Source organism: Equus asinus, chromosome 6 (genome assembly GCF_041296235.1).
Source record: "Equus asinus isolate D_3611 breed Donkey chromosome 6, EquAss-T2T_v2, whole genome shotgun sequence".
NCBI classification, from domain to species: domain Eukaryota; kingdom Metazoa; phylum Chordata; class Mammalia; order Perissodactyla; family Equidae; genus Equus; species Equus asinus.
In genome coordinates, this window is record NC_091795.1 from 65900742 (window position 1) to 65926729 (window position 25988).

Below are 25988 nucleotides of genomic sequence, written 5' to 3' on the forward strand. Positions count from 1 at the left end.
TCCTTCCACTAAACCTGCTGTTGCTCTGTAATGCTTACGTAGTCTTATGGCGTTATCCTGTTGAGGTAAGTCTCTCACACACTGTCATAGAAATTCTTCAAGTCAACAGAAGAGACAGAATTTTCCCTATTCAACTAAGTGAGAAAGGTTTGTTGATTTGTCACTGTTGAAGAAAAGCATACATTTGCACACTTTGAGTCATTGTAGATCTTCCACCCTGTATTATACCATTTGCATGTATCCATCGTCTTTCCAAAAAGGTGAACTTTTTGTCAACATGATTTTCAAAGTGTTTAATAAAGTGTGGGGTGTTTTGTTTTTTAATAATTAAGGAATTTCTATAGTTTAAAATTAAAAAGGTACAAAAAGATACACAGAGAGAAGTCTTCTCACCTTTGGTTCACAGTCACCGTGTTCTTTTCCCTGCAGGCAGGATTTGGAGTAGTGCTTCCGTCAATATCAAATAAGAAAATGTTCTAAATAGTTTAATGAATTCTGCTTAGGATGTTCATTAATTTCTGATTAACCACATTTTACAGAAATAAATGGTGACTGGCAAAGAGCTGATGCCGTTTGGAATAAAATGCAAGAAGAAAATATTATTCCTCGTGGGAAGACATTAAGATTATTAGCAGAAATCCTTAGAAACAGTAATCAGGAGGTTCCGTTTGACGTACCTGAGGTAATTTGTTTTTAAGTGTATGGATAAAAGATCTTGTTGTCGGTGTTAACTTCAGGTCATGGATTAGCCCAGTTTTATACTGAAAAGATCACTGTATTTAACAGTTTTTGTTTAACTGAGTTAATTTTGTTTTTAAGTTGTGGGATGAGGATGAAAAACATTCTCTGGATTCTTCACCCTTACCTGAGGAGAGTAATCTCCAGAAAGATCTTCTGAATGCCTGCCAATGGAAGAAAAACAAAGGTAAATATGTACATTGGGGTCTTCTTTCTTATAGCAACCTGGGATCCAAGCCCAATGATTAAGTGTTCTAGGCTAGAGATGGAACTTAAATTGTATATGTTAATTACTTACTTTCATTCTTTACATTAACAAAGACGTTTTGGGGCAATTGGAAAAGTTTAAGTATTAACTTAGTAGTAGGTAAAATTAAGAAATTACTCTCACTTTTATTAGATATGTAATAGTATTATGAGTTATAGGAAAATACCCTTAAATTTTGAGATGTATAATGAAGTATTGAGAGATGAAAAATAAATCAAGATTTTTGTAATTTATTTTAAAATACCTAAGCCATAAAGAGCAAAGATAAATCTGGCAAAATGTTAATATTAATTATTAGAAGGGGTTCATTATACTATTCTTTATATTTTTCTGTATGTTTGAAATTTTTCGTAATAAAATTTAAAAGGTATGCTTTTTCTCAAAAGTTATGCTTTGAAAATAGCATGATCACCTACCTCTCTTACGACTACTTGAAAATTTTTATCACTATCTTGAACCCTCTGATATGAGTTTTGCCTATTGCACTCTAGTTATTTTCATTTAGACTTCATTGTTCTCTCCCCAAATCATATATTACCATTGTTTCCCTTATGTTTGTTAATTTTCCTCCATCGTTTTTCTGTGGATTTTCAAGTGTGCTTTACGATAATTTAAACATTATGCAGCAGGGTTTTTTTTTCATTTTAGTATTGACAATTTTGTGTTCTGTTTAGTAGAAAGGAATCACTTTAGAAATTTATAGAACCTCTTAATTTCTTGACTTAACTAGAAATTTTCTGACACTGACAAAGTGTGTGAAGTAAGGATAAGGTAAGCTCATACACTTTCTCAATCATGCAGAGTAACTTTTTATTATTTTTGAGTCATTTCCCTTTGCTGCATATTCAGTATATATTCTTGTCTTTCACCATGTATCTGTTAAATCTAAATATAAAGTTAATTATTATTATCAATACTGCTTAAATATTCTAGTGGAATTTGATTTGACTGAAGTGAATATAAGGGTAGTGTATAGTTTGTATTTAAAGATTCTGGAACTCCTCCATATATTGCCTTTTTTTGGTTCATTTTTGTTTTTGCTGAGGAAGATTCACCTTGAGCTAACCTCTGTGCCAATCTTCCTCTCGTTTTTGGTATGTGGGCTGCCAGCACAGCATGGCTGCCAGCAGAGCGGTGTAGGTCCACACCCAGGAACTGAATCTAGGCTGCTAAAGCAGAGTGTGCTAAACTTAACCATGAGGGCACTGGGGCTGGCCTATGTATTGCTTTTTGTTTTAGTTTTTTTTATTTAAGTAAAAAACATTTAACCAGTTAACTAAATATAATGCAATGTTAATTATAAATGTAGAGATTCTAGTTTTTATATATAATTTACATTTATCTAATTAGTTTCATCCTGTTAATTCTTCAGAGTTGTTGGTTACTTTTATGTATATCTCAGGATTTGAATGCTTAGTAAAATATGAATACTTTGAAAATTGAATGGGTTGCATTAGCACTTTTTCAAATTTCTGATAGTTCAGTATACTCAAAAGGATATTGTAGCTTTCATACCAGAAACAAACCTGTGGTGAATGATTATGGTACATTACAATGTTAGCGTGGTTTTTTTTCCCCACTAATGGAGAATAATAAACACAGCCATACCAATTTCATGTGAAGACTGCAATTTTAGAAAACAGCTAGTAAGATTTTTCTAGATTATTTGTTGACCATAAATATTCAAATTGTGCTTCCTATATATTTTCATTCAGCAAATTAGTGAACTATCATATGTGCTTGTTGGGAAGTAGACAATAATTACATTACTTCTTAGCTCACTTAAAAGGAAAATGTATTGGCCCAGCGGCTGAGTGGTTAAAGTTCCACATGCTGTGCTTTGGCAGCTGGGGTTTGCTGGTTCAGATCCTGGGTGTGGACCTACTCTGCGCATCAGCCATGCTGTGGAGGCATCTCACATACACAATAGAGGAAGATTGGCACAGATGTTAGCTCAGGGCTAATCTTTCTCACCCAAAAAAAAGGGAAAATATATTGCACTTGTATTGAATGCTAGATTCTATCTGCTCTCCTTAGTTAAGATGCAGATATTAATGTCATACTTTTTCTCTCGTTTTCTCTGAATTTAGCTTAAAAGGATAACTTAAGTTTCTGATGTTGTTATTGCAGTTTAATTGGAAGGCTAATGCAAACTCCCCCAGCTTTTAAATACAAGCGTAATTTCTGCCTGTTTAGAAACCTCTAATGTAGCTCAGAAATGTTCTTCTGAGCATTAATGTCATGTTCATTCCTAGTGGCAGTTCTGTATTTCCTTACGTTGAGCTTTATATCCATAGAAGGTCATCCATGAAAGTTCACTTACGCCCCATCTTCATTGTGATTTGTTTACACACACCAGAGAGTGGATCATAGTTTGAGTTGGATGTTTATAGCCAGGCAATTTTATTTCAGAAAAGTAAGTGACTGAAAAGTGCACTTACTTCTCTTTTGGTAACATCTTTTCATTCACTGACAGTTATTGTGAACAAGTGAAATAAAACTGTTAATCAGTCAAACAAATGTTGCCTAGTTTACTTGTTAGATATCTGTATATTTGAAAATTGTATGTTTTTGTATAAGTCCTGTCGAAGCCAAATAATTTGATCTCCTAATTTTAGAATTATAGGCTATATTTATTTTAATGCTATTGTGTTGAAATGTTAACCATTGTAACCACCCACTTATAGATTAAAGATTGCTTGAAAATGAATCTTTTGCTCCCCTCAATCTAAATTATACCTCTGGTTTATTTGGACTTTAACACACATTTTGCAATTTATTTTGAAACTGATATTATCTTGTAATGAACAAATTCTCGTTTTTATTGGCATGAAAATAATTTATTGACAATAGTTTTAAAAGGAAGCTCTTTCAGGGACTGTCCATTTGGATTAAGTAATAGTTTTCAAAATTGACACTTTGTTTTTTAGAGACTAGAAGAGTGACAGCATCTGCTTGCTCTGCCAGTTTGGATGTCTCTGTAGAGTGGTATAGTGGGTGTATGTTAAAAGAAACAGAAATATGTAGGTGTGGGGCTTTGTTTTAGGGTTTTTTTCCCTCCTTTTTGCCATTTCAGAATAATGTCATCTCATTTTTTGTTGTTTTCTCTTTTTCATAGACGCATATAATATTTTCCTGAAAGCACAAAATCGAAATGTTGTGTTTAACGGTGAAACTTACAACAGTCTTATAAAATTACTATTGACGAAGGATAATTTTACACAAGCAATGCAAGTGAAAGATTTGTAAGTATTAGTCCTTTTATTAAACCTATCACTTAAAAAAAATTGGGTATCATTAGGATTTTTCTAATGATATGTTGTATAGCAGTTGCTTAATTATCCTCAACTACCCACAACACTCGTAGGAAATGGTTTTCTAATTTTATGGGATTTTTTAAACTATAAAAAATACAACTTTTACTGGCCCTGCACAGTACAGTACATTTTATTTACCTTTTATAACCTCACAGCTTATTTATTATGTCCATATACAGAAAAGTAATTTTTTTATTATATCCTGTTTCTTGTTCAGCAGCTAGATCCATGTACCTTTTGTGGTGAGAGCAGCTTTGAACTTAGACAAGCGTTTGAATTTTACTTGAAAGCTCTGTGACTTTGGGAAAATTATGTCCCATCTCTGAGCCTCAGTGTTTCTTCTATATGATGAGGGGATAATAAAACTTAGGTTACAGATTGCTTCTGGGTGTTGAAGTAGATAAGATGAAGTGGAGAAAATGTAGACACTCCACACATTTTAATACCTTTTCTCTTTCCCCTTCTGTTGTGTTTTTTGTTTGATTTTGGTTTTTTTTCAATCTATTTGGTGGTGATGGTAGTGGTTTTGTCTCTCTGGCTAGTTCCCTAGAGTAAAATACTTTGTTAATCAGAACAAGAATAAAGTTTTCTTACCTGGTGTGTTAGTTAACTGACTCTGTTGTCTTATGCCCAAGGAGGTATGTTGAAAAGTTGAGTTATTAATAAGAAAGATCCCAGAAAGGCGTAGGTCAAGGTCACCTGCAATGGAATGTAGACCTACCCTGTTGATGAGTCAGTGGCTTTATTTTCAATGGCAGAGGTCATCCTTTTTCTAATATATTGTGAGTTCTGAAATAATCTCTCTTGGCTAATTTTTGGTCTTGAGAATTTTTTAGTCACAGCACTTTTGGAATATTAGAATCCTGAATACAAAATGGATGCTTACCATTCTTGCAGTTCGCTGGAAAATCTGGTGTTAATACTAGTGTTAGGTTACAGTTATGCACTGTAGGGCCATATTTACTGTTTGTGTTTCAGTGCATTTTGAAAAATGTGTACTTATCTGTGGAAATATCCATACACATACAGCATGTATGTGGAGATTTTTGTATATATCTCTCTCTATGGTCTTGATTCGTCATTTGTATGTCTTGATAAAGGACAGTCACACTAACACTTTCAAGTTCAGATTTTTAATGTGTTCTGTGTCTCATTCGTACGTTTATTCAGTTGCTAATTAAATTTACCTACCCCTAGATTACTCAATACACCCTCAATTAGTGACTTGGAACGTTTGACATTGAACAGTATCCTGTCATCTGTAACCATTGAAGTCGTCAAGGGGGTGTGGGTTTTTTCCTAAAATTACTTCTCTCAAAAAGTTATCATCTAAACTCTCCATCCCAACACTATCCATAATAAGCAAAGAAGTTCTGAAGCACTGGTGAGTTTTGGAGGAAAGAGGCATAAAAAAGAAGGAAGCGTTTTGTGTTGAGAATTGGGTATAATTAAGTAAGAGGATAGAAGCAAAGAAGGAAAACTTTTTAAAAAACTTTTAATCCTGAGGTTGGTGACAAAGGCCTCTGAAATATTTCCCAAGGGTACACATTGTAATTTTTTCGTTTTAATTGGGCTTGTTCTGGAATGGTGAGCCTTACATTCTGGTAGCCTAAAAAGAGTCCCCACAGCCCACTCCCAAGCTTCTGGTTTCGGTTGATTTGGTGCGAGGCCCAAGAATCTGCATTTCACTAAACACCCCAGGTGATCGAAGAATCACGTATCTTAAACATTTTGGACATAAACCATTAATAGTGAATTGTCCTAATGTGTCACATGTAAATATATTGTAAAACATAGAAATTCTTCAGAGGATAAGATTTAAAAAGAGGTTTAAATGTTTTCTTGTCTCGCTCTGGAGCCTTCATGCATACCTTTCGTTGAAGAACACTGATCTGGAGTAGTTTTTCAAACTACAGTTTGTAATCAGTTAGTGGGTCATGGAATCTCTTCAGTGGACTGGAACCAACATTTTTGTTCTTAATGAAATAGAATAGAAAATATCAAAGCACTTCATGTAGTAAAGATACTGTTTTGTGAAAGTTTTATTTCAGTTGTACGTGCATGTGTATATCTGTGCACTGGTATGTAGTGTAAAACATCATTTCTTACTATGTCTGACTGTGTGAAAGCTGCTGACTTATAAGTTGGTTATAGGCACAGCCCTTCTGTTTCCCCGTACGTCTACATCTTGTAAAATGTAGGTTTATCTTCTTGCCTTCCCACCCTGTCAAGATCTTCATGAAGCCTTTCTGTACTCTTGAGGGCACTTTCATCTTAGCTGTGTTATCCTTCCAGGAGTATTTTGTAGCTGCCCTCCCCATGTAGCTCTTGGGCCCAAGAGAATCCTAGATGCAAAGCCTTAGAATGCCAGAGGCAGCTGACCTGGGATTGGATGTGCATCCTTTCCCTTGAACCAAAAAAATGTTATATCTAACTATGAAGAATTGTATCTTGGGTTAGATCTACGGTGAGTACTTTCGAAAATAACTCTGGATGGGGAATTCAGAGGTGAAAGTTGGAGTTCAGTTTTCCAACTAATTACGTTACTGGAGGAATGTCACGTAACGACTCTGGATTCATTTCCTAGTTCATTGCCAACGTTAGACTAGGTGATCTCTTCCTCTTCCAGCTCTCTATGAATGATCAGAGTATAAAAAGAATTGTTCCTTTTTTTTATAGGCATCTTTATTGTAATATGGTGTGACCAAATGAACCACTGTAGCAAGTGACAGTACCCCCTAGTATTATTCTAGCACTTTTACTCTAGTCCATAAATAGCAGTCTCTTGTTATAATTACCTACATGATGTCACTAGTCCAATCTTAAGAGCAATAGGTTTCCCGATGAACTAAAAAATGCAGTCTTTGTTTTTGCTGTACCTGTGCTGTCTCTAATGTGTTGTAGATTCACTTGACCTCTACTGAGATTTCTTCAGTTTTATTAACAAAGTCATTTAACCTTCCCAACAAGAAATATAACATCAGAAGTAACACTAACAGCTGCCTTTAAACATTTTTAAAGAAACCAACTTTCTTTAATTTTTAGCTGGAGTTGCACCATTTCCTAATGTTTCAAAATAAAAATTTAAGTACAATGAATTCTTTCAAGGGAAGGGAACTGCTTATTCAAAGAGCAATAAGGGATATAAATTATTTTAAATCTCTGATAACACTACACTATTAGTGAATTTGAGAATCATGTAACAATAACTCGGCTTTATCTTTTGAGAATAGCACTTCATTTTCTCTTGTCCCTACTAGCTTCCTGTTTCATTCCATCTAGAAATAGTTCTAAATCAATCTGATGGTTTTTACTGGATTGGCCAGTTTTTGTTATTCAAAGTAAGATAAATTATAATCACCGACTAATGTCCTATGTGCATGTTATGTAAGTACAATCCATAGACCAGTCATTGCTCTGAAATCTCTAATGTGAAATTTCTCCTGTAATACTGTCATCTTTGGTTAAGACAGATTAAGTTTTGCAGTTGATTGTAAGTTAAAAGATTAATACCCCTTTAGCTCTGTAATTTTTTCCTTTATTTTGGCAGTTCAGAAAGTGAAAAGAAAATGTCTAGAATTCTGTGTTATACAATCCAGTAGCCACTAGCCACATATACCTGTTTAAATTAATTAATAAATTAAAATTAAAGATAATTAAGATTTCCGTTCCTTCGTCACAGTATCCATATAGTTACATGTGGCTTTGTGACTGTTCTGTTGGACAACATGGGTAAAGAATATTTCCATCATCACAGGAAGTTTGATTTGACAGCTCTGGACTAGATCTTTTCCAAAAGGACAGATCAAAAGTGTGGGTCAGGAGTAAACTTCTTTTCTGGTATTGTACAAATGAGTCCATTGCTAACATCTCTACCGGTAACTTTTGTAGTTTTTCTCCTTTTACCAATTTGAAATATAGTTTGGTCGTTATCGGTCAATTTCTTTGTATGTAAAATACATGTTTTCAGTACATAATAGATCTGGGGAGAGGTTTTTTCTGCTATTTATGCCCACTTTCATATTTGTATTGAATAGGCAGTTTCTTGAGATAGGAAGGGATTGAAAGAAGATATTCTGTATTTTGATGTCTTTGAAAGGTTTCTAAGTCTAAACACTGTCAATTAAAAGTTTTCTTACTTCGTGGTTTTAATGAATTTTAGGTAATATTTTAAAGTAAATATGATATAATACCTGTAATAATGTTGGCATAAGAAGTGAGCTTATTTTTAATAGTGTTTACTATTTAATCATGCTAAAGACTGAGAAAGTAAATCCTTTATTTTATGCAGTTTATAGTCTTATGCACGAGTTGTTGACTTAAGAGCTTTGACAGATGGGACAAAGGAAAAAAGTCAAACTGAGCAATGGGTGCTTTGGTGGGATTAAGAGGATCGGTCGGGGGGTAAGAAAATCCCACACCGGGGACGGCAGGGCTGAACCTCAGGCTGGAAGTGGCCGAGAACATGGGCACGTCACGGTGTCTTTGGAGGATTTTCTTGGGATTGACGAGAATAATTTAGCGGTGACCCTGCTTTCCTCTCAATCTGCTCAGCTTAGATGTTCATGTCAGCAGGCGAGGCTGGCAACAAGATCATCGCTGAGCTTGATAAGGCAAATGGCAGCAATTGCTTTTGCTCCTTTTGACCTTTGGAGATTTCCTAATCGGGAGATGAACCTGGCGGTATTAGGATGCTGAAATTTCATCCCAGGAGATGTGCAAACAATGTAGCAAACAGAAATCATCTCTGGCTAGGGCGTTTTTTGTTTGTTTTTGTTTTAAATCCTGTAGGTTTTAATGATAAATAAAGCAATTTTTTGCTCTTGAGTTTTAAAAAGTTCGGGGGTGGAGTTTGTTTCAAATTTAAGGCTAAGACAAGATTGTTGTGTGAAGTTTTTAATTTTATCCTAACAATGGTTTTCATTCTGTAGTATGTTCACCTTTAAAAACTGTATGTATCTAGATGACAGAAACTTGAAAATTAATCAACCAAATGATATGGTGTTAGTTAGTAATATGCATTAGTTTATAGTTAAAATATACAGTGCTGAAAATAAATGTTCATTTTTGTTGCTGAAAGAATAGTTTTACATTTTATAATTATGGTGAATGCAGAAAAAAGAGGAAAAAGTATCCAGCTTAGGGTACAGCAGAACAATGCAGGGCATGCAGTTATTTTAGTCATCTAATATGTCAGCATTCAAGAATCTGAACCGATTGTTTAAAAAAAATCTGGTACTTTGTTTCTTTTGTTGCTCATTTCCAACTTTGTCATCTGTCAGAATGCAAAAAAAAATTATCCTTCTATAACCATTGACAGGATAACACAAAAGCTGTCTCCAGGTCGATATTTTGCAGCAATATTTTTAACATACGAACAGTAGTTTTTATAATTTCACCTTGGTGCTCAACCATTTATTATCGTATCAGAAGCATGTCAGTAATTCCTTTCTAAATGTCTGCTTCTTTTAGCGCTGAGACCCACATCAAGGGCTTCACACTGAACGATGCTGCCAGCAGCCTCCTCATCATAACGCAAGTTAGGCGGGATTATTTGAAAGGTATGTCACAATGCTTGACCTTTACGTCACATTAATGCCTCTGCAGATTTTTCTTGTAACGCCCTTCGAATACTTGGATAAAGGAGTCCATTTAGCAAATTACCTGCTTATCAAGAGCCTTTTGTGGTAGCTGAGAGACGTAAATTACTGTACATGCATTTATAATACAGCTTGAATATGAATGTACTTGTCATTTGACCACTTAGTCCAGTTTCCATTCCATTTAACACAAGATGGGTTTTCTTAAGATGAATCACAGCTCTTCAGACATGCAAAATTTGTGTTCCAGAACGAGAGAAAGTACAGGCTTTCAAGTGCGTTAAAATTCACAGCACACGTCATTTTGCTTTGGAAATTAACATACTTTAGAGCATCTGAAACAATTCCCAGCAGTTGTTTCTTGCATATTGTATTGGTTGTGTGTGAGATAGCAAATGAGTTAAATTGAGTGTTAAATGTGTGGGATTGTGCACCAAATGATTATAATATTGATTTTTAAAACTTAATCTAATACTTTTTTAATAGTTCATAATACCAACAGCAGTAAAATATGGTGTTTGTTTGGAGTTTGGAGTTTTTAAATTAATCTTAAGAGGATAACACCAGAAAGATGTGGAGATGGCTTTGGGGAGGGTTGGGATGGGGGCTGTTTGTTTGGTAGTGGCTGTTTATGGGTTTGCAGAGGGATGGACTTGGATGTGGGGGTCTGTAAAGGAGCTCCCAAGGGGAGAAATGATGAATCATTTAAATTTAGGTAAGCGTCATTTCATGCTTAGTTTTACATTCGAATTAGTCAATTCAGTAACACTACAGTTTTGCCAGGACAACAAAACCCACTTAGGAAATCTTTAAGAAAGATTAAAAAAGCTCTAAGTGTTAAATATGTTACCTTGTTTCTTCCTCAGTCTATAATAATGGTGTTATTCCTCACTTGCATGTTGATAAAACAATTTCACGTCCCTAAGAGAGAGTTTCTAATTGTGCAGCCGTAATGTTGCCTGTAACACCTAAATGTGCTGGTCTTTAGATGTCTTCCTAATTGATTAGACTGAGCATGTACGTGAGGATTTCTCCCTTTGCAAAATTTCTACCTCAGCATTCCACAGAAAGGGCCAGACAATCTAGACAGTCTTTTTGGACAACCCTAAGTCATAATTGAGTGATGTAGGGCTGGTTATTAAAACTTTAAAAGCTTTCATTTTATTTTCAATAGAAAGGTTTTGTCAAGTTATTTTATGTATAAATGATAAACAGTTTTAAAACTGAAAAATTAAACTTGCTGCCCATATAAATAAGCTCATTTTTGTAAATAGCTTATATTTCTGTAGACACGGAGATAAGAATAAAATACTTTTTTAATTTCAAGGGGTTAAGTTTTGAGCTAAATCTGGACTGAGTTTAACTTGACCCCTGCCCTTTACTTGAATGTTAGGTCCCCTGTGAAAACTGTAAAAAAACTACATGATATAATTTCACATCTTTTCTTCTCAGCTATTCAGCTCAACTGGAGACAGGCTGAGAGCAGGAGCCATGAACCCACTACCACCCCCACCCCGACACACCACCTCCCGTGCCTTGCTACAGACTAACCTATTGTTAAAGTGGCCATCAGCAAGGATGGGCATGCTGTTGGCTCTATCTCCATCTCCTTACTGTGCTCCATGGCTGATGAGAGCTCCCAATTTTTAACATTTCCCTTCTCTTTTTCAGGTTTCTTTTTCTCAATCCCATCTAAAGCAGGAAGAAAAAAAAAGCCAGTTCAGTCTTAATCTAACTTTATAAGCTGATATTTTTCTGGAATATTAATAGGTGATAATGGCACCATTGCAGTGTAATCAATATTATAAGCAAATTAGGTGATAATGTAAAAAGGACTCGGGAGGGGTGTGGATGGTTCCTGTTTTTGGTGTCTCTTAACTCATAAACTGTACAGAAGGCAATTTCTGCATAGGAATATTATTTAGGTTCCAGGGTCCCATACTCCCGAGAAAAGGATCTGTTCTCCTTGATCCTCCTCTCACACGCACATGCACCCATAGATGCAGGCTCTAGGGTGGCCAGATTCTTGGGTTGATGTTTGACAACATGACCTTGGGCAAAGTTAAACTCTCCATGCCTGTTTCTCACCCAGAAATCTGGTACTTAAATCAGAAGGGTAGTTGCTTGGTACTGTGCTCGGCGTGCAGTGCGTGCTCCACAAGTGTGGTAAAAGCTTAGTCCATGCCAGTTACTGTCACCATCGTGATCTTATTTTGGTTATTATTTTGATTCACTGGTGGGAAGATCCTCCCTAGCCGACGGTGTTCTTGCTTACTAAGAATATTATGATGTTGATTATCTGTGTATGACCACCAGTTAAGATTTTATCAAGATTATTTTCTGTAGATTATATTAAGATGGTATAAGCAATTTTTCTTTCCTGTATGTACATATGTATTTATAAAATTTTATTGAACATGCCTTTTAAAACTACCTATTTTCCCTTTTCCTCGTTTGAGAATCAATTTAATTATAAATTGTTTATTCAGTAATAAATGCTGAATTCATTATCTCTTACTGTATCACTTTTAAGAGACTGTTTAATTATTACCCTTTCCCTATTCTTCTGTAAAAGATAGGCTGATCTTATTTGGAAAGCTGCTTTGAGAGTCTTAGTCTTGTCTAGGTTACATGGCTTTAATTGCTATAAAGCCATGAAGGTTTCTTTGGTAGCGATAGTGGTGATTGTTATGCTAAGTATTACATTTTCCTTCCAATCCACCACTTTATTTAATACAATGATTTCAGTACATTTGCACGTGAGTCAGTAAATCAGAAGGATATTCCATATTTATCCATAATCAAGTGCTTGTCAGTATACTTTTAAAAAAACAGAAACTCCTGTGGCTGTATCCATGAGAATCTAATGAGCTTTATTTTCTTTGAAAAATGAGTGCAAGAAAATATCTACAAGGTATTGAGTCATGTGAAATAAATTTGTTAGTGTGAAAGTGGAATGTTCCAGTTTAGCTGCTCCTGTGGGATCGATCCTGTTTGGATTAAAAAGAGACTTTGTTTTCAAGACGGAATCTCTGGGGTATTACAAGATTCTGATAATCATATAATCTTTGAGTATAATAAAATCTGGGAAAGTATGAATGTGGGTGGAAGTTGCATATTTTTGGAAACTTCTTAATTTTTAAAATTCTTATTTATATTTCTCTAAACTTGTCAACTTCCTTGAAAATAGTCACTAAATTTTATCCCAGACTGGAACCCACTTTCTGTCAGTAACATTTGTATTTTTTCTGTGACTTACAGGAGAAATTTCTCTAGTCTCTGATATCTGAGTCAAACAAATCATTATTTCTTTTTAGGTTTCTTATAAAGCGTCAATATTTTCTGTAGTCTCAAATAAATTATTCAAAACTTTTTTTGTGTATAGCCATTTGGTGCTCGCAGTTAAAAGCTGGTTTTCAAAATGCATTAAAGTCAGTACCTTCCATATAAGAAAAACTCTGTCACCTGCTCTTCTGTTGTAGAGGCTCTAACAACACTAAAAACAGCCCTGGATCTGGAGCAGATACCTTCTAGGATAGCAGTGACCCGCCTTATTCAGGCATGTGCTTTGAAGGGTGATCTAGAAAGCATACAAGCGATTCAGAAGATGGTAAATGGACTCGAAGATTCCATTGGACTTTCAAATATGGTTTTCATCAATAACATTGCTTTGGCACAAATAAAGAAGTGAGTATTTTCGAGCTTTCTTTTCCTCCAGTGGATACTGGAAGGAGCATTATCTCAAAAAACGTTTTTAGGCTATTAGAAACAATATCAACCACAGAGGAAATATTGATGCCACTTGCTTATTATTCTCTTTTGGGGATTAATTATATGTTACAAAATATATTTTAACTTTAAATTAAACCTTAGAGTAAACAGCATTTATCAAATTTTTTGAATTGTAAAACTTGCTCCACTATTGGTACCTTTCCTCATTCATACATGCCAGGCCCTTACTGTCAAAATACTTTGTTACAGAGGTGAAAAATGAGTTCATTTGATTGTTAGCAACACTTGAGTGTGATGACACTCTACTAGAACATTGTGAAAAAAAGGGCCCAGCAAGCTTGTTAAAAATAGATGTTTCCTTTTTCCCCCACTCTCCTACCCATCCACCCTGTCAACACACACCCACAAGAAGGGAGGGAGTGAGAGGTGATTCTTTTCCCACCATCTCGAGACTGCTTGTTGAGAATCCCCACTGTAGAAGTAAATGAGGACTTGATTTTTATTAACCTCACTAGCAAAGTACTTTGCTCAAGTTAAAGATTCATGGGGGTAATTTTGGAATTGACACTTCCTGCTTTTTTAAAAAAAAATTCTTTAGTAATTAATCTTACATACACTTAATGGATTGTGATATTAAAATGTAGTGTTTGTTTTTGCAGGATATTTTGTTCTTATGTCTTTGGGCAGAGAAGAAGTTGTGTTTCTTTGTTTTTCCCTTTTAAATCTATTTCCCCAAATAGAACTTTAAACTTTCCTGTTAGTAAGAAAATGTGATTATAAGTTGGAAGATCAAGGAAATTATCCCAGTAAGATCTGGATGAATTTTAAAATTTTATCGCATAAACACAGTTTTATATGATGAATAGAGTGTTTTTATTCACTATTAAATAATTATCTAACTAAAATCTATAAGAAAAATTTATTCTAACAGGGTATTCCTTTTTAGTTAGAGAATTCTTATGTTTTAGGTCATAATTTCAGCAAAAAATTGATTATTTGGATTTGGAGTGCCATATCATAACTCTTAAGTGTCAGTTAAAGAGTACCTTAACCAAAAAGATAGTCATAAAGATAATTTGTATTATAACTTGTTAAATAAGGCCATGCTATTGACTTTTTTAATGTAAAGTATGATGATACTTTTTTCTGAGAATTTTAGTATAAATTGAATATTTTCCAAATGTTGTATAATATCTGACAAAAACAAATTGTTGTGACTGTGGGTTGACAGATATGAAAATATACCTTTGGAAGACAATCATCAATGTCTTTGAGAATGCTGAGATGTTAATATATTATCTTCATGCAGTGGTAACCAGTTATAGATTATAAAGCAAAAGTTAACAGCATTTAAACAAGTTTTCATTTTATATCCAAAGAGCTGGAAGAATCAAATTAAATATTTAAGATATAATATTTTCTTAAGGTATCGTTCATTAATTCTTCTATATATAGTTGTTTGATCTTGGCTCTAGAGCAGTGTTTTAAAATCAGCAACTACTTCAGTTATTGTAGTATAAACCACCTAGTGATTGCTTTTGCTACCTAAATGTGATTGGGTTCAACTTGCGTAGTGTTTTTTATCCAGTTAATTATAAATGTATTTCCTTTTTTTCCAGAAGTATTTGTATGTGTGATTGCAAAGTAAGTTCTCATACTAAAACTGCCTGCAATATTAACACAAAAGGAAATATTTCTTTATAATTTATTTTCCTTTCTTTTACAGCAATAACATAGATGTTGCAATAGAAAACATTGAAAATATGCTTACTTCAGGGAATCAAACCATGGAACCCCAGTACTTTGGCTTGGCATACTTATTCAGAAAAGTAATAGAGGAGCAGCTGGAACCAGCAGTTGAAAAGAGTAAGTTAGCTGTTCTTGCTGCAGAACGTAGAAGCACATTTCTCTCTAGCGAGACTGGGCTCAATTTCTTTGGTGGATGAGTTATACCACTGTTTAAATGAAAGATTTTTTTCTTACCTGTCATTTTTTTCAGTAAGCATCATGGCAGAGAGATTGGCCAATCAGTTTGCAGTTTACAAACCTGTCACCGATCTCTTCCTTCAGCTTGTGGATTCAGGCAAGGTGGATGATGCCAGAGCTCTCCTACAGGTAATGACCCACCACACATGGAGCAGTGGCTTGTGGCTTGTGAGAAGTAAATTGAGGAATTTCTAAACATAGGTGTGTGGTAGGGTACCAGAATGAAGTGTGGTGCTGCTGGCACATTTAAATTCAATGTGAATCAGGGTTGCCTGGCAAGGACTGGATTGTAAGTTCTAGGTTGCTGGTTTTGAAGATGCCAAATCAGACTAGTAATGTCCTTCAATTTAAGGGGCAGAGGTGTTTTGCTGAAATGATTTAATGACCAATGTTTCTGTGCAGATAGGTAACGCAGAACAATTCCTTTGATTTTCTACTTTAATTTCTCTAGTGCTCTAAATACCGTGCGTCCCCATGGCAACACAGTTTGCAAACAAAAAGTAGGAAATATTTGCTTTTTAAGTACAACTTCTCACTTGAATACTCAAACATTCTCAGTGCCTTATTCAAGGTTTATTAAGAGTTGAATTTGCTTTCCATTCACTTGTGTGTCACTGACACATTAAATGACAAATGCAGGTCGCTGTGGCCCGCACTCTCAGTTAAATTAGCAATCTTCAGGGAGGGAGACAACTGCATTCATGCCATTTTAACAGCACTAAATATAAAGCTGCACCAAGTGCCGACAGAACGGTGGGTGATCGGAGCTGCCACTGGCAATGTACACAAACAGGCGCCGCCGGGGAGCCCCTTCCCAGCAGGTGGCAGTCAAACAGTCACCGTGATCCCACCAACGGCTGTGTTTGTGTAGACTCCCTGTGTCACACTGAGGCCTGGGACCAGTTTCTGAGAGTAAATAGTAGTATGTTCACTTACATTCTCACTAGCTGCAAAACATCCTAAGCGGTAGATCTGGAAGGTGAGCCTGCACCCATTCGCTCCGGCTCTAGTTTTGATCCTTAAAGTTCATCTAGGTTGACAGTAGCATCTAAGCCACTTGTGAAAGGAGTTCCTGAGAAATTTCTCTATGTTAACAGTTCTGTAAAAATTGTAAATTGGCACTGCTTCTAAGGCTTATTTTACTTTTGTTCCTGGACAGAGAGAAATTCCAGTTAATTGGAAATTTTTGGTTTGGTTTGTTTAATTTTTTCCTTCCTTCTCCTCCTTTTTTTTTTTTTTTTTTTTTTTTTTACAGGAAAGGCAGTTTATGATAGGGATTTCAGGAATCTTTTCATTGTTTAATCTTGCTGCCTTTAGTGTTAAAAACTCTATCTTGAAAGGCATAAATCCTAATGCTTTATCTTTGTGTGTACATATCTAAGTGTACCTACTAGGGGTGTATGCATATCTAATCATACATGTGATGGTACTCATTTGATTTTAGCACGTCATTTTGATAGTTCTTTAGAAAGTGGCACTTGGTCATTCATCTACCAGCTTGTTCTGAGCTGTAAGCTTTCAAGGCTCTTCAAGAACACGGCTGACAGCAGCCTGGGGTGGGAGACAGCAGGGATAGTGCCTGCTGCCTCAGAGCTCCGGTCTGTGTCACCCACAGCCGCCTGTCGGGGGCTCTTGATGACAGCTGAGGGTTGATGCAACAGCAGTAGACTTTCCGTTTTCATCCTTCAGTAGACAGAGGTTCAGATGATAAACCCTTTCCCCAGCCTTTACCTGCTTGTCAAACAGCAAAAGCAAAAGATTATTCTTGCTGTAGTGAAGCATACTTTATTCACAGACGTCGAAAACATCAGTTTATAATGTAAATATTCTGTGTGTCCCCAAAAGTTCTTTTTATCCTATTCATTTTAGTATTGACAATATTTTAAAGCTTTGAAAGAGCCGTGTGCTTTTAGAAACTTAAGAGAATGACATCTGTGATGAATGTAAACTAAAATATTGTCTTGCCATATTTGATTTTACTATAGCATCTAAGATTGGATAGACACTTGATTTATCTGGTCTGTCATATAAACTTTTTTTTTTGAGTTTAACTTTTGTCTCTTTCTCAAGCACTGGCTGTCTGTTGCGATGAAAGCCTTTTATAAAATAGAGAGATTGAAATCAGTCCTTTTGTATGCATAAGTGTAGGTAATTATACTTTAAAGAGAACTTGCTTTGTACATTTTAATTTTTATAAAGAAACGAGCAGTTATCTCCCTGACACCTTATTAAATGTATAATTAACCTTATGATCCCTAGCTCACTTGTGAATGCTTGGCAGTATAATTGGAGAGGAATAGTGTTTCTTTTTTTCCCTCTTTCTTTGCAGTCCTAAACCTTATGCTGTGGTTGTTGAAGCATTAGTTTAATTTTTCCCTTTTCTTTTTAAACAAACTTTATACTTGTGATGCCAAGGACAGCATTCATAAAAGCTTGGCATAACTTGCACTTGTTTTCTTTTTTCTTACCTTAAAAAATTGGTTGACTATTAGGCCTTCCTATTGGTAATGACACATTACTGTATTATTGTGAACTTTCTTAATTGGGAGTGTTCACCTTGGTCTGCTTGTTTATCAAGAATCTTCACTTACTGAATAATGTTTCACTTTTTAGAGATGTGGTGCAATTGCTGAACAGACCCCAATTTTCCTGGTGTTCTGTATTCGGAGTTCTCAGAGACGAGGAAAGGTACTGTGCTTTACTTGCTGACGCACCAGTTGTGCTATAAGCCAGTCTTGTTCAAAGCTATTGAGTATCATGTAAGAGTTTGTTGTTTCAGGATTTTATATAAAAACACTCTAGAGATTGAAGACTTGCTTGTCTGTAGTTGTTTACTTTTTCAGATGTTGCTATGGAGTCAGTTCTGGCCCCTTAGTTGTAGTGGAAATACAAGTCAGTATATGCAGTGGATTCTCTGTGCATGTAGTTGTGCAGTGAGAGCTCCAGGAAAGGGCCCTTGGAAACGGAGGATACCAGTCCTGTTGCTCAGGTCACTTAGCACGTTCAGCAGGAGACCTGCCGAGGGAGACTTCACCCTGCAGAGCGTCTCCTGGCAAGTGGCGGCTTGTGACTATTTGTCAGATATAAGCCGTCAGGTGGATGAGCCGTTTGGCTTTAAAACTGGTATGTGCTACAAATTAATGTTCTCAGTTTCTAGGTTACCTTATTTACACTAAAAGGCGTGTGAGTGTGTGTGAGTGTGAGAAACAGGACCAAGTCATATTTTTGATGTTTTAAAAAAAAGGATAAAAGCATTTTTTATGGGGCCACCCCCATGGTCAAGTGGTTAAGTTCGTGCACTCCGCTGTGGTGGCCCAAGGTTTCACCAGTTCGAATCCTGGGTGCGGATGTGGCACCGCTTATCAAGCCATGCTGAGGCGGCTTTCCACATGCCACAGCTAGAAGGACTCCAACTAAGAATATACAATTATGTACTGCGGGGCTTTGGGGAGAAAAAGGAAAAAAATAAAATCTTCAGAATAAAAGCATATTTAAAAAAATTTTTTTAGATCCAGTTTTACCTGTTGAGCACCAGAAACCCCATTCTTAGTCTCTTTGGGCACATTATGAAGTTTCAAGCTGAGCGCCAGTAGTACTGTTTGTTTTATGTGAAACATTTAGGTTGTTCCCAGTGTGGGAGGTCTAGTTTTCCTTAATCTCCACACACTTCCTCCACAAATACACACACTTCTTTGTGTAATTTACCTTATTGCACTTTTATCTAAAAACACTCTAGAGATTTTGTCTGTCTCGTATTTATTTACAACAAATAATTTTTAGGAAATATTTAGTTCCCCTTTTTTTTCCTTTCAAAAAGACTTTTTTAAAATTTGTGATTAAGAAGTATAAGAAATCTAAAAAGCTCCTGTCCCTCCACATATGGGGCTGTGCCAGGTACCTACTGTCTTTTCAGAAGATGGGACAGGAAGTGCTCAGTAATATATGTGCTGAGAACATTCCGCCCAGGAGACTTTGAATTGTGGGATGTCCTGGAAAGATGTAGTCCACTTATGGATTGACTGAATGAGCATGCTAAAGAGTGAGTTGAAGTTTTTAAAAATTCCAATTACAGGATCTAGCTCTTTGATATTAGACTAATTAAGCCAGATTGAACTTTTCTTGGTCAGGTGGGAACAGAGTGTAAATGTATCCACCTTTGATTTGTCCAGCAATATTGGAGTGTGTTTGGAAACATTCAGTGGTTATTCCTTAGGGTGTGGCAGTTCTGTGTTCACTACAGGAAGTAAAACCATAGCTGTGTCTAGATACCCTCTGAAAAGCAATCGAGTAAAAATTCCAACGAGGTCCTGAAAATGCTCTATTATATACCAAGTAGAGAAAACTTCAGAATGTTTGACTGAAGTCTTCACATTTCATCTAAAACTTTTGGCACCTAAAGATGCAGTATTACGTCCTCTCCCCTTTGGGATCACGTAACTTCTTGGTGTGGTCACCAGTTGACAAAAGAAGTAATCTTTATAATAATTTATGAAAATAGTCATAGAAATATAAATAGAATTCCATTAACTTTTGAAAAATCCTGGTTTGTTTTGTCTATGAATTATTAAATCGACATCAAATACTATGATATACAGAAGGGAAAATCGTCCATGGAATAGGCAGTTCTGTTGTAATTATTGTCAAGACTTTTTGATAGAACACTGATAAACGGACATTATGTTTTACTGTTCTTTTGAGTTATGGTAATGTTACCTGTATTTAATTTCCTAGGCACCAGCTCTGAAATCTTTGTTAGAATTGATTCCTGAATTAACTGAAAAGGAAGAAGCATACACTTCCATCATGAAAAGCTATGGTAATAAGTTTAATCTGACTGTAGTATTTAAGTGATTTAAATATTTGTAGCATAGTTAGCTAAGTCTTCAGCTCAAAGGCAGTAATCCTAAATATCCGATAATTACTTATGACAGAATAATTTATTTAGCTTTAGAATGTTTTAAAACTATATTTAAGAACAATGTGAAATTACTCATATAACTTTAACATAAAAAATGTCACTGAGCATCTTCAGAGGGGCCCAGGTGTGTTGGGTAGGATCCGAGGCTCCTGGGGAAAAACGTGGAAGTTCACGTGGCTTCACGTATCGGGAACCGGTCCAGTCTCCCCAAGGCTCTGCCACCTGAAATGATACCTATTGGAGACTGTCACTTGACTTGCCTTCTTGCTCCTGCAGTACCCTCCCTGCGTGCCTGCCTTCTCCTTTGAAACAACAGACCTTAATTAAAAAGTGGATCCCAAGGTTTTACCTTAAGTCACAGTTGAAATTCCACTCTTTTAAACAGTTTGTTCCCTCATTGCAAGGCAATCACATATGAAAGGGAACCAGTCTAACGTTTCCTCAGTAACTAAGATAAACGTTAGCATTTCTAAGTTGTGATCACCTATCCATCTGCCACCCACTGATTTGCTCACTTGAGGCAAGGAGTAACTAAGGATTGCTTTGTTGATTTTATTGTTGGCAAGACAACGGACTCAGCAATCAGAATTAGTAAATTGGATCTCCATTTTTCCACTCTTGGGAGGGGAACATGATGTATTTCAAAATAGAGCTGTAATTATAAACCTTCTCAAAGTTCCATCTGTGGAATTGGCAGATATTAAACAATAACTAAATAACATGGAATATTATGTGTCAAACAGCATAAAACGACTACTGAATTGTGTGATCCCACTTGGGAACTGGGGGGCAGAGGCGCAGGGAGATCAGGAAGCTGTGAAGGGGAAGATTGGGAGAGTTTTCTGAGCAGCTGCCTGGAGGGTTTGTCCCTTAGCGAGAGGAACAAAGGATTTACCCTGGAAATTGACTTCACCCAAACTGCAAAGATCTGTTCAACTCCAGTGAGAGCTTATGAGTGATTTATGCTCATTACTTTTTGGGAGATCCTTGGATTGATCCCTCAATTTCTCACATGCGTCCTGAAGGCTCACCTTGGTGCTGCTGGAGTTGGGATTGGTTATTCAGCGTCAGTGTAGGGTGGGGGTTGTTTGGTGCTTAGATGTTCATCTAATGCAAATTAAAGAGTTGGATTACCAACAGCCATTGTTAGCAGAGCCCTTGTAATCTCCACAAACTTAAAACAAATTTTCTGCAAATCAGCCGCAAGTGCAGAGAGAGCCAGCTAACCTTAGCTTCTAGGCTACTTCATCATCCAAGTGAGTGAAATATTAGTGTAACTTCTTAATGTTATATAGATGTATATAAATTTTTTATGTATGTTGATAATGTATACAGATTTTGTTTTTGTCATTATACTAACTATATTCCTCATCTTTGCTTATTTTATGGTAGGGGAATGTATTGAAAGTCTTTTTGGTGGTGTTTAGCTGATGATCTTGATGTAGATATAGATTTGTACATAATTGACATGCCCCTCACAGCAGTCCCTGAATTAGCTTAATCTCAAAGTGTGGTTTTAAGCAGAAGAGGGTTGAATGGTATGTGCTGACTCTGTTTTAGGACTTCAGTTTGTGGTCACTTTAACTCTCATGGGTCTTTAAAAATAGCCATGTTTGTCATTTTCCGTCTCTTCCATAGTGAATAATGCTGAATGAGAAGTATGGGGAAGGAGTGAGGGAGCTTGTAGGTTCTGAGTGTGGCGTTTCTGAAGGTGGTTAAGTATTCATTTGCCTTGGGATAACGGGATCCATGAGTCCCTGAACAGCTAAGTGTTTTGGGAAAAGAGGAAGATAGATCGTCTTTAACTATGCTTAATATCTTTTTCTTCAGTCTTGGACAATGATGTCGTGTCTGCTAAAGCACTATATGAAAACTTGACTGCAAAGAATATGAAGTTGAACGATCTGTTTCTAAAGCGTTACGCAGTTTTTCTGAAGAATGCTGGAGAGTCTGTCCCTTTCACTGAGCCTCCTGTGAGTATTTCTTAATTAAGGGGAAAAAATACCTCCACAGATTTATGTGTGCTTCATAATAATGTGTAAAAAAATAAGTTGAATACTTAATTACAGGAGGATTAAATCTCTGGGAAGAACCTCAGGGGAGGGCTTGGGGAACTGAACGATCGTGCCTCAGGTTTGGTGTGTGCGAACATCGCCCCCTGGGGCTGAGATTTAAGTACAAGGTCAGTCTCAGACCTTCAGCTGTAGATAGGAATTTATCAAATGTCCTTGGGGCGGTTCTCTCATCATTTCAACTTGAAATAGGATTTAACGTATTTCAGTAACCAAGCATATTATGTCCCTGTTAATTACTTGTTCATTCTAAATACTTGGGCTTTTATTTCTTCATCTAGGAAATTATTTTTTATTGAAGTATAATTGACATAACATTATATGAGTTTCAGGCGTACAACATGATTAAATATTTGTATATATTGCAAAATGATCACCACAGTAAGTCCAGTTGACATCCATCACCATACCTAGTTACAAATTTTTTTTCTTGTGATGAGAACTTTCAAGATTCTCGCTCCTAGCTCCTTTCAAATATGCAATACAGTATTATTAGCTATAGTCACCGTGCTGTTACCTTGCATCCCCATGACTTACTCATTTTATAACTGGAAATTTGGGCCTTTGACCCCCTCACCCATTTTACCCACCTCCCCAACCCCCACCTCAGGCAACCACCAGTCTGTTCTCTATATCCATGAGGTCAGTTTTGTCTGTGGTTGGTTTTTTTAATTACATGTATAAGTGACATCCTACAGTATTTATCTTTTTCTCTCTGATTTATTTCACTTAGCATAGCCCTCAAGGTCCATCCATGTTGTCACAAATGGCAAGATTTCATTCTTTATTCTGGCTGAATAATATTCCATTGTATGGAATATTTTTAAATCCATTGGTGGACACTTAGGTTGTTTCCATGTCTTGGCTATTGTAGATAGTGCTGCAGTGAACATGGGAGTGCATTTATCTTTTCAAATTAGTGTTTTACCCAGAAGTGGAATTGCTGGATCATATGATAGTTCTATTTTTAATTTTTTTAGGAACCTCCATATTGTTTTTTCATAGTGTCTGCACTAATTTACATTCCCACCAACAGTGCACAAGGGTTCCCTTTTCTCCACATCCTCGCCAACACTTGTTATTTCTTGTCTTTTTGATAATAGCCGTTCTAACAGGTGTGAGGTTTTGATTTGCATTTCCCTTATGATTAGTGATGTTGAGTATCTTTTCATGCGCGTGTTGGCCATCTGTATGTCTTCTTTGGAAAAATTTCTATTCAGTTCCTCTGCCCATTTTTTAATCAAAGTTTTTGGTTTTTGCTGTTGAGTGGTATGAGTTCTTTATATATGTTTGATATTAACCCCTTATCAGATATATGACTTTCAAATATTTTCTCTCATTCAATAGTTGCCCAGGAAATTTTATTTTATTTAATAAGAGAAATTGTATATGTACAATTCCTTTTTATTGTGTCGTGGAGCTAAAAAGTCACTGCACCATGTTTATTTCAAACCCCTCAGCCTTCTGTACCCAGGTGTAAATACCTGCACGCACGTGCATGCACACTGCAGAGGCGCCTGTCCTAGCCTTCACTCCGAATTTGGGCCCTTGAACTGATGATTTCGTAAAACAAAGGAGTGCTGAAGCTCGAGGGGACAGCGACTGCCATAGGCCCTGCAGTCTGTGCTACCAGTGTGCAGTACTTTTTGATTTGTAAGTTTTGTACCATCACCTCTTGCTAGTAACTTTATCTGTGACTTCCCTCTCTTTTTGTCTCCTTCACAGGAAAGCTTTGAGTTTTATGCAAAGCAGCTAAAGGAATCAAGGGAGAACCCTTTGTGAAAAAAGCAGCCACTACTTTGTTTTGTGTGTATTTGTAATTCTGTGTCTAAAATGTTATTTTTTAAATGTATTTGCAAGAACAAAATAAATAAATGAAAAGTTACTTTGTTTATGTACTTTTGTTTATTTGTATAGCATCATATAATTATATGATAGATTCAGATCTCATTGACAATAATTGTGTGCACTCAGTCACTAGACTTATTTTGGGTTTTGCCTACAATATAAATCTACGGCATTTTCTTCGAGGCTCCTAATGTCTGAAGCCGTAGTTTTTCAGGGTTCTTCTCCCATTGACTCTTCAGTTCTCGTGTTTTGTGTTGTTTACAATTTTCATAAAAAGGTTGTTCTTTATTTAAGACTTGCATGTTAATATTGTTGATCTGAAAAATTTTGAGCTGGACAAAATGATGCTCAGTGAACTTTGTAATATTTAATATTCTATAATATAACAATTCTTTGAAGCCCTGCATAACTTTCCAGTTCTGTAAAATGTTGGCGCCAGAAGGCATCTTGTGAGTCATCAGATCCAGCCCTCTTATTTTTCCAGTGAGAAGCAGAGACTCAAAGAGACTTGTCACTTGCCCTTGGCCAGGGTGCTGTTTTCCAACCCTGGAGGCTCCACACCGTGCTTTCCCTTCTCCATGGTGGCTTCCAGGAGCCTCTGTTCACAGAAGTCTCTCAAACTGTGTCTCAGTCATGGCTTTGGTCATGAAGCAGAGCAGTGCATTTCCTCTCGTTTTGGATTTAGGTCTTTGTCAGCACAAGCTACACCCTACACTGGACTTGTTACTTTATACTCATATTTTGTGAATATGTGATTTAATACATGAAGGAGTGAGATCTTGGTTTGAGAGTTATCCCTATTTGGGTGTATTCCTTGTCCATTTGAAATTGGTGACTACCTACTGTTTTGATTTCAGTGATGACTTGCTTGGTTCCCACTATGTACCTGAGGGGAGACCTTGCCTTGGGGGGGAGTAAGCCAGCCTCCTGCTGTTTGTGCTGCTAACCTGTGTCTTGTGGGACCAGCCATCCTGCATCTAGAGCCTGCAGATGGCGTGAGAGGCAGAGTTGATGGAGGGAAACCAAGAAATAAATGTTATCGTGGCATTGGCCATACTTTTCTTCATCTGTGTTTTGTAGATTTAGCCCTAAGGAATCAGGGGGCTTGGCCAGTGCCCAGTCCTGGCCTGGAGGACTTCATGAAGCTTTCCTGTATACACTCCTTGGGTGCAGGACCTGTGCAGTGTTAGAGTATTGATACTGTCTGATTTGCCATGAACCTCACTCCATTAGAAATTGCACTGAAGCAGGCCTGTTTTTTGCAGTTGCTAACCATAAGTTACTTGAATAAGTTTGATTGATGTTTATTAAAATAGGTCTCTTAAGATGTAGCATAACCTTGGGGCATGATCTGGACTTTTCCAGTCATCCTTGGGGAAACTGAGAGTACAATCTCATTTGCATTAAGGGACTCCAAGCCAGCCTTGTGTATTGACTCTGATAAAATGTGAGTGTAGGGCAGAGGAAATAGGTGTGAACCCCTCGTCTTGTCTTGTTGTTCTAGACAAC

The 25988-nt window shown here is 36.4% G+C and overlaps 1 protein-coding gene across 1 annotated transcript in view; it reads left to right on the top strand.

The window, feature by feature from the left end:
* LRPPRC (leucine rich pentatricopeptide repeat containing) overlaps positions 1-24516 on the top strand; it is a 103988-nt gene extending 79472 nt beyond the window's left edge. Inside the window, exons 28-38 of the mRNA XM_014833550.3 lie at positions 540-682; positions 820-925; positions 4125-4251; positions 9796-9884; positions 13406-13610; positions 15382-15521; positions 15655-15770; positions 18255-18329; positions 20373-20457; positions 22390-22532; positions 24357-24516. Coding sequence (XP_014689036.3) covers positions 540-682; positions 820-925; positions 4125-4251; positions 9796-9884; positions 13406-13610; positions 15382-15521; positions 15655-15770; positions 18255-18329; positions 20373-20457; positions 22390-22532; positions 24357-24413 — 1286 coding nt within the window. The 3' untranslated portion in view covers positions 24414-24516. The remainder of the gene's footprint in view (positions 1-539; positions 683-819; positions 926-4124; positions 4252-9795; positions 9885-13405; positions 13611-15381; positions 15522-15654; positions 15771-18254; positions 18330-20372; positions 20458-22389; positions 22533-24356) is intronic.
* Positions 24517-25988: the final 1472 nt, after the last annotated feature.